At 37.7% G+C, this 9,787-nt stretch overlaps 1 protein-coding gene across 1 annotated transcript in view; it reads left to right on the top strand.

Moving 5' to 3' along the window:
- Positions 1 to 9,787, top strand: part of OCRL (oculocerebrorenal syndrome of Lowe) — a 52,888-nt gene that overhangs the window by 1,461 nt on the left and 41,640 nt on the right. The window contains exons 3-5 of the mRNA XM_008572399.1: positions 190 to 278; positions 4,406 to 4,485; positions 7,219 to 7,257. Coding sequence (XP_008570621.1) covers positions 190 to 278; positions 4,406 to 4,485; positions 7,219 to 7,257 — 208 coding nt within the window. The remainder of the gene's footprint in view (positions 1 to 189; positions 279 to 4,405; positions 4,486 to 7,218; positions 7,258 to 9,787) is intronic.

The raw sequence follows: 9,787 nt of genomic DNA, 5'->3' as shown, positions 1-9,787 counted from the left end.
GGGGGCGGGCTGTGGAACACGGCGGAGCCTGGGGACTGAGTCCAGAGACCGAGCCGAGCAGGGAAGGGGGCTGGAGCGGGAGGCGACGCCCGGGGGACGAAGGGGGACGGCCAAGGGGGCGGGAGACTCCCGCCGCTCTGCTCCGCGCCACCCTTCCCAGCCGCGCTTCTAAAGGAGACCCTTGACTAGCGCCCGCATACTGTCGAGGGTATGGAGATGAAGGGTGCTCTCCGGGAGCCCTGTGCCCTGACCCTAGCCCAGAGGAACGGGCAATATGAGTAAGTAACCACCTGATTCCCACAGAGGAGGGGAGCCTGCCATTACCTCCCAGCCCCAAACCGCGGCGAGTCCCCCACCCTCCTCCCACTGAGGCCACGCGGGCAACAGGTTCAGGCCCAGGTGTGAAGCACCAGTGCTCTTCTCACCACGGTGCTTTGTCCCCAACGTCCAAACCTCTGGATTGCACCTGGCAGTGTTGCTCAGTGGAAGGACTCAGTAGGCGGGGAAGCAGGAAGGCTGGGTTCTTAGTTCCTGCCTCTGCAACTGACACGTGTTGTGTAATCTTGGGCAAGTCAATAAAGCTTTCTGGGCTTTAGTTAACTCATCAGTTGAATTAAAACATTAACTGCTTACCTTATAACCTTTGGAGGTATAACTGAGGGAATAATAAATGCGAAAGTGGTTTACAAAAAGTAAAAGTGCTATGTAAACGCTTCATTGTTAATGTCACAGACTTGTCTTAAACCCATTCAACTGGTTCCTCCTCTCTCTCCACCACCTTATTCCACTTGCTCAAAGGCATATTCATTAACTCAGTAATGGTTTTAGTGTAGGCCAGTAACTGCTTCATTTATTGACTTGGCTGTTGGAAAGAAAAGGTAATGAAACGTGTAGAAAAATAAATGACATTTAGCATTTTATCAGTGTGTGTCACCTTCTTCTACTCTGCCTTAGACATAAGAGCTCAGTAAATACTGTTGACTGACTGATGAAAAGATTATCTTGATAAACTAGCACCATAGCTGCTAACCTCACTCATTTGCCACTAATGCCTCATCTTGAAAATATCCATGGTGACCATTGTGTCATAGGCCCTTATGCCTGTGTGCCCAAGCCACCTCCCTTGTTCACTGGCTTCTTGACATCAAATTCCTTACCAGTTTAAAAACTGTTGATCACTTAAATCCTGCCACTTCCCAACATTGGGTTTTGCCTAAAAACAGTTTTTCTCAGTCCCGCCTTTTACATCCTCTGTCTGTGCTGTCTAATTTACACAGAAGAAATTCCCATTGGCCTAACCTGCTCTTCTCTGAGACTGTCAATGCCACTTTAACTGGACGTCAACTGGTTCTATGAAGTAGCTCTTTGCTAGGTCCTGCTTGGTCAGTTCTGTTGATGTGGGAAATTCATGCTATTTTCCCCAGATTTCATCAAACCCTGGAAGACAGATTTAATAAAACTAAATTCAACAGAAAAGTGAGTTGAAAAGTGTAACACCACTTACACTTCCAAAGGCTAGGATGGGGTAGAGAGAAGTGGCCTTTGGGCAAATAAGTAACTTTTTAGTGCCTTGGTTTCCTCTTCTGTGAAACAAAATTAGGAGGATTGAGTAGAACAGCTACATTGTTGCCCAGGATCTGGTCCCTGCGTTTAGTAGGTTTGGAACTCTCTATTCATCTAATAAGGGAGTGAGTGTCTGGTGTAGAGATAAGCGCCTCATCCTATCTGGGCTCTTGTATAGCAGAACTTTTAGACTCGGCAGTGGTAGCTCTCCTGACTGTATCCTCCCCACAGAAAAACCAAATTCTTGTGTTCCAGTTATGTATAAATTGTGGGGCTGTGGCAACAACTAACTTTTGATGGCTTGATATGTGCCAGATACTGTTCTAGGCACTTTTCATGAATTAGTTCATATCAGGGTTACTATGAAATAGAAGTATTATATTCCCCCTTTTTTAGATACAGAAATTGAGGCATAGAAAGGTAAGCATTTGTTCACAGGTAGTAGCATTGGTGAGATCCAAACCTACACAATATATCTCAGAATTACATTGAGAAGTTTATTTTGATATCATTTACTGGAGACACCTAATACTATCTATAAAACTCAAACTCTGGTCTGTCATTCCCGTCTCGTGACTTGGATGTCCAGAACTTACTTTTGGCCTTTTTATCTTAGAACTGGAAGCCTATTGTAATCTTTAGTCTGTGGTAACTACTATCAACCATAGGAGAAATTTACTTCAGAGACCATAATTATAACTGCAAATAAGTTTTTTTTGGAAACAGGGAATCAAACACTAAGATTCATTTTTTAAGAATAATAATGGCAGAACCTGTTGTTTGACCTTTAACCTTCCTTGAACAAATCAAAGTATTTCCTAGGTAATTGCTTAGATATTGCAAAGTATTTCTTAGTTGGTGTTTATGATTTGTCACTCTTTTCTGTTTGACAACTACCAATTCTGATTTTCATTGTTTTGTCATATACCTATTATTTTTAATCTTTCTGTTTTGAAATGAAGAATTACATTTAGTTAGAATTTTTATGCTTATTCTTATCTCTACTGTTTTGCTACACAGTTTATTTAGTGGCTAACACAGAGTACATATTCAATAAATGTTTGTGGAATTCACTTAAATTCTCAATTTATCTTTGTTTTGTGATTTTTTTTTAACAATATAGTCTGGTTGAAGCTTTACTTCTAATGTTCAGCACCATTTCTAGTATACGTATTTAGAGATTATAGTGGTTTGTGTACATTTTTCCTTAATGTAAGCTCTTCCTCCTTGACCCTTGCTTTCTCAGCTTTTTATCTAGTTTCTGATCTCCATTTGGATTTATAAGACTCTCTGCTCAACTCATGAACTTTCCAGGTTGAAAAGGGCCTGCACTATATACCTGTAATCACCTAAAATATAAACCCCTGAAAATTATGCAAGCAGGATCAAAAAAAAAGTTAATGCATTTGAAAAAAAGTCCAAAAAGCAAAAACAGCAAGTCCCTCCAAAAGACAACAAAATAGAAATCAAACTCTTCAAAACAATGATATTTTTTATTTAGAAGTTGAAAAGTTGCTTTTAGAAGTTCACCTCTGCTTATGGCTTAATTAAGCTAGTTTTTTTATTCAGCCAGTATTTATTGAGGATCTATTAGGCTACAGACAAAACTGAATATGATAGGGTCTTTGCTTTCGGGGAGCTCAAATCAGTGAGGGAAAATAGATATCGCTACAATGGACCATGTAAGTGCTCTATTAGAGGAGCAAGCAAAGGGGATAAGGCTGCTGATTCTGCTTGGGAGTATTGAGGAAAGCTTCTTGGAGGACGTGATACTTGATTTTAGGTCTCAGGAAGAAAAAAAAAAAAAAAAACACCTGAAGAGTGCTTGACTTTGGGGAAGCTAGTTGACTTTCAGAATGGCAGTTTACCAGTAGCTTATACCTTGATTCTGGGCCACTAAAAATAAAGAATAAATGAAAATTAATATTTCAGGAGTACATATGGATTTAGAAGTCTTCCATTTCTGAAGAAAAAAAAAAAAAAAAAACACCTGAAGAGTGCTTGACTTTGGGGAAGCTAGTTGACTTTCAGAATGGCAGTTTACCAGTAGCTTATACCTTGATTCTGGGCCACTAAAAATAAAGAATAAATGAAAATTAATATTTCAGGAGTACATATGGATTTAGAAGTCTTCCATTTCTTATTAGGGAGCCAAGTTCAGTCATGCTTATGTAGAAATACCAGCATGGAGGAAACCAGAGGAAAAACATGAGGGATGTAAAGGCATTCTGGTTGTGATATCTGTCACCTTGTTGGTCACTGGGGTTATTTTGACTGACCCAGCTGTCTGAGCATCCCTTCTTACTCCTCCATGAACTTGAATGTGTGAAGAGAGAGAACCATTCTTTGGTAAAAGCCATGGGAATACAATTGGAAAGCTAATTTATGGATTTTCTAATTCATTGATTCAACACACATGAGCAACTGCTATGTGCTGGGCTCTGTGTTAGGTCCTAGAAATACTATAGTGGAAAGACAGCCATAGTTAGTCCCTGCACTCATGGAGTTCACATCTAGCTGTTCTTCACTCTGGTATGCACACTCTGCAGATGTATACTCTGTAATTTATGCTCTTAAGATTGTAAATTGCCTTTGGGATATAGATTATTATACGTTCTTCTTGGCATATAGGACAGCGTGGGGATTCAGATATTGATCACTACTAATATCCTTTTAGACCTAGAGCAATATCTAGCTGTCATGCTGCTTAGATCCAGGGAATTATACGCAGCAAGTCTAATAAATAGAGAGTAGATTTGTGCATTAAAACAGCAAAGTATTTTGTTGCTAAACGTTTGAGTTTTTCAGTAGCTATTAATTGATGCATTCTTCTGTTTCCTAGGTTAATAATCCAGTTGCACAAGAAGGAACAGCGTGTTCAAGATATCATTCCTATAAATAGCCACTTCAGATGTATACAAGGTACTAGCTTTAATTGTTTTGCTGGTTTTATAGTGTTTTTCCTTGGTCATTATTGCATTGTGTAATACTATACATTTTTAAATTTGCCACTGCATGTAAGATGAGATGTATTGCTCTTTGCATAAAAAGATAACATTACTAATCCACTATTGAGAAAATGATAAATGCTTTGCCTAAGAGTGCTGAAGGGTTGTATTGAAATATCACATACACACACACACACACACACACACACACGGAGGGTCTTCAAAAAGTTTGTGTATTCTATTTTTCCATGAACTTTTTGAAGTACCCTCTCGTGCGTGTGTGTGGGGGGGGTCTCACCTGTTTCCCTGGCGAGGCTTAGACGTATGCAGTCTATTACGTGTAGGTAGTCTTTTATGCTGACTGACCTGTATGTGGATTTAAATGACATTCTTGGGTTTAACTGACACACTGCTCATTGTAAGTATCAAGGTCGCTTGGATTCACACACATTCAGCACTTTCTCCCAACACTATTTGAAATGAAGACATTTGGCAACACACTGTGCCAGACTGTAATACCTTACACTCAATTGTGCTGATACTCATACCTTTACAGTGAGTCATAAGGAAATCAACTCTGGGGAGGAAATATTTGGCTTCCTGCTCTCAAATTTGGGGACTGAGCACAGAAAATCTGTTGTTTCATCTGCTACAATGAAACTCAAAAATTGGGAGGTTTGTGTAGGAGGTGTTGCTTCTGTCATCTCACATTGCTCTAGAAAGGAAATTGATTACTAGAGAACAAATGCATTATGTTTCCAGCTGGTCCAGTGGTTTAGTCAGGCAGAAGCATTCTGTATCAGTTGTAGCTTTTTGGAAAACTTGAATCCTACCTTGCACAGATTCTTTCTTAAACTGTATTGAACTTTTTTGATTGCAAAAGTAATATATATACATACTGTAAAAAGTTTGAAAAGAACAGAAAAGCATAAAGAAAATAAGTCACCTAAATTCCTATCCTTCAGAGATAAACACCAAGCATTTTCCTTTTTTCTTCACATATAACTTTTAGGGTGGGTAGGACTCATCCTATGCAATTTTTTTGTAGGTTCCACATGCCATGATATGTGAGCACTTTTCCATGGAATTAATGGCTATGTACTATTCCATTTTTATGAATGGTTCATAATGTAATTATTCCCTCGCGTTTGACATTTGGGTTATTTTTCACTAGTATAAATAGTAATGTGACGAACATCTCTGTACGTAAATCTTATTTCCTCAGGAATTATTCTGTAAGTGAAAATACTAAGTGGGTATGACTTTTTAAGACAGCATATATTAAGAATTTAAAATACCTTCAGTGAAAGTGTCTACATTGTATAGAATGTACAATGTAGCCTGCCCTGTGTGAGAGAGACTTATTAAACAAGGCACCTGCATGCTATAGTAAGTTGTTGTGGTCACCTCACTTTTTAAGGTGTAGCCCCTATATGGAGGAGAAAAGCTGAAGAACATGAATTTAGATTAGTATCTTATTTGCTTTGAACCTTTTTGTACTACTTCTGGAGTCTCTTTTACCCTGTTTCTCTTAGTATTGTTTTTAATAAGAAGACAGCCAATTGTTAGATTGTAGTGCTGTTTCGTGGAATCTGGGAAAATATGTGCACGCACGTACCATAGTCCCCCATGATTAGAAAACAGTATGTCCTTGAGTTTTCACCTTCTATTTCCCGACCTATACCTGTATTTTGAAAACCGTCTGTAAATTAAAAGTTTTGCAGGTTTTACAGAATTAAAAGTTACTGAAGAACAGTGGCAAACATATAATATCTGTGTCCTGGTGCCCTATTTTCCCTTGCTTCATCATGCTAGTTATAGTATTGAGACTACTTTCTAATATTAGACAACTTAGCTTCTTACCAGTTGCTTCTTTTGTACCTGAATAATGGAGCCAAATATACAATTCGGTCTTATGAGGGAGCTAGAAAAGGCTGAGACTACTCCATCTGACCAAGGTAGATCCAGGCTAATTCCAAGAAGTCAGTACCCAGAGCTCGGTTAGCAAGGAAGGTCTGGCAGGTGCTGTTTGTCAAATCCGGAGAGGAAGAGATAGGTTGGGTCCAGACACTAGAGGTAAGGAAGTAAGTCCAGGAGAGCCATCGAGAGAAAAGAAAACTCTGAACTTGCAGACTGCTTTGTACTACTTTGTGCTTCTTGTTGGGGATGGTAGGCCTTGGGCCCGCAAGTATTAATTGTAGCCTGAAAGCAAGGAACTTCAGCTATATTGTGCTTCTATAAGGGGCAGAGGTAATAAGATCACTGGGTAATTTTCAGAGACTAAAAATTCAGGGTCACTTCCTTGGCTTTCTATAAGAAATATCTAAAGGACACAGTTAGATTATGTTAAATCAGTATGTTATAGTTGAAGGAGATTAAACTTGCCTTCACTTGAACTAACATGTTATGTTCCCTACTATTAATTTGTTGTTCCTTGATTTGTTTTGAGGAGTTCCATTTGGTTACTTGTTCAGTTCATTTTTTTTTTTTTAGTTGAATTGCTTATGGTCTCTAGAACCTAGTGCTATTAAAATCCTTTTTGTAAAAATGCTGAACAAAAAAAAGCAAAGGATTTTTTTTTAACATGTTCTAAGACCTAGGAGTAATGACTGAGAGAAGTAATTATTTACTTAGGCATATACTTCTTTTGGTTGTAATGAATGGTTTTCTCTTCCCTGATCCTATTCTCTTTTTTTTCCCCTATCAGAAGCAGAAGAAACTCTTTTGATTGACATACCTTCAAACAGTGAGTATCTTTCTGAATGGTGTTGATTTTCATTTAACAAATATTGACTTGAATACTATCTATATTTAAGACATCTTTTTGGGCACAACTTTAATTTTACTGTCTTATCCTATAGTCTTCGTTTTCTTAAGGCAGCTATACAAATTAGTATTGTCTCCCAAAAACATTTCAGCTAAGCCTAAGAAAAAAAACAGGTGGCTAGTAAGAATCTTGATAAAAATTGAAAATACGATATGCTTTTCTAATGTGGAATTTATTTGAGCTATCATTATTATTGCTATCAGTTAAATCATTGCTGTAGAATTGATAATTATTATGGGAAAGGCTAGTAAAATGTGTGAAGCACGTAAGGGTTATGGGTGGTTTTTTGTTGTTTTTTCAACGGCTGTTATGCTTTAAGCTTTTTTTTCCTTCCTCTTTTTATTTTTGTATGTTAAATCATAATGTCTTCTTTTATTTGTTATATTATTTGGGGAGGCTACAGAGTCCCTTAAATTGCTTGTCCAGGCATTCCTTTTCTTTTTCAAAATAATTTTGATCTTTTATTTAAGCCCCATCCCTTCAAGGCATCCATTTATCAGAGGGAACATGTTCTTCCTTTTCACAGTTTCTGTTCTCTAGCTTTTATCTGTTTGAAGCAAATCATCATAGACTTTCTGTGCAAGCTGTTCTTTGTTTATCATCTAATGGTACTGTGTTATGGGGAGGAGAAAATGGCACTTGACTACTACCATGACTATTGTGTGGTTGCTATGGAAAAGAGTATCTGACCACATGAATCTAAATCAAATGGTTGCCTTATCTCTTCGTTGAATCCTTGGATGAGTGGGGCTTGGCTATTAGCTTGGGGTTATGGATTATACATAATTTTGTTTAGACACTGTCCCTGCCCTTGGCACAATTAATTTGTGTTGAATGGTTTAGGTAGGCTCTTTCTGGCTTGGATTTTTCTTTGGTCATGGATTTTGGAAGTCTTAGGGGCTGATCCTGAAAGACTAAGTAAACCCAGCTGCAGGTATTCAAGAAAGAAAGTAACTTAACATCTATGTCTTATTGTGCTTAAAAAGAAGAAGGTAAAACAACACTGAAAAAGCAAAGTTAGAGCAAAGGCAGTTCTGCAGCAACTGACATTGCTGCTGAAATAAGATACTGAAATGTCCTGTTCTGGGTGTGAATAAGTATTTGATCCAAAGCTGGAAAGTTAAACTGAGCGGATGTGCCTTTTCTCTTGTGAGTACCTAATGTATGGCATTAGTTTTACCATACATTAGCCTCTCCTGCATAGAAATTAGCCATGTGTTGCTATGTCCAGAGTTCAAGTTACTGGATCATAGGGAGAAAATAGTTAAGTGACCAGCTGAATAAAATTCTTCATTATTTCTGCCCATTTAGTAGCATTTGCACTGAAACCAGATTTTATCTTGATCCTTGGGCTTCATACATAAACTTTTAAAGCACACAGTATGTTGCAGGAGGACCACCTTGGGTTTGTCAGGTAGGCCTGATTATAGTGGTAAATATGTATTGTTTGTATTAAGTGCTTTTTAAATAATTTTTTTCTGATTATACAAGTAGTACATCTTTATGCAATTTATAAATTAAGAAAAGTTTAAAGTACCAAATTAAAATTATTCTCCTGCAATCTAGAGATCATCACTGTGGTTAACATTTTGATGTGTTTCCTTGCAATCTTTTATTTATTTTTTTTACATAATTGGAATCCTTGTATATAGTTTTTATCCTTCATTGTTATTTCACATTATATTGTGATGTTTTCCCATGTCACTTAGAATTATTTAAAAACATGATTTTTTAATGACCAATGTTTCATCATAGGTTATGCCAAATTTTATTAAGTTAACTTCCTTATAAAATTAAGCCACTGTCAAGGAACATGGTAACATCTCTTTCATGTCTCAGTAAAATTTTACAGTTTCTTCATGTATATTGTATTTTTTTAGGTTAAATATTTTATTGTGGATTTTATTTGTTTGCTGCTATTGTGAGTGGAATTTTTTTCTGTTATCTTCTGTTTGCTTATTACTCCTATACAGAACAGCTTTTGAGTTGTGGATATTTATCTTTTATCCAGCTGCTTACTGAAGTTTTTAATATTTTCTGTATTCATTTTGGTACATAGCCTTAATCATCTGCAATAATAATATTGTCTCCTTTTTAGTAGCTATAACTATTAGTCTTGCTTCATGCCTCACTACACCAATGAGAATTTTTGGACCAGTGTTAAATAATGATGATCCTTGTTTAGCTCATTTCAGTGAGAATGCCTCAAGAGGTGTCTCACTGTTAAAGGCATCATTGCCTGTTGATTTGACAGGTTGTTTTTTTTAAAACCATATTAAGAAACTGCATTTATTTCAATTTTGTGGTTTTTTTTTTTCCTTTTTGTCTTTTTTCGTGACCGGCAACGGATCGCAACCCTCAGTGTCACGCCCGTACCGGACTGGGACCGGCAACGGGATCGCAACCCTCGGTGTTGCGCCCGCACCTCGCTCACTCGGTGTTGCGCCCG

The sequence above is a fragment of the Galeopterus variegatus genome, unplaced genomic scaffold, assembly GCF_000696425.1.
Source record: "Galeopterus variegatus unplaced genomic scaffold, G_variegatus-3.0.2 Scaffold779, whole genome shotgun sequence".
Lineage (NCBI taxonomy): Eukaryota > Metazoa > Chordata > Mammalia > Dermoptera > Cynocephalidae > Galeopterus > Galeopterus variegatus.
The sequence above is the reverse complement of the archived record's forward strand: the minus strand, read 5'-3'. Positions and strand labels throughout refer to the sequence as shown.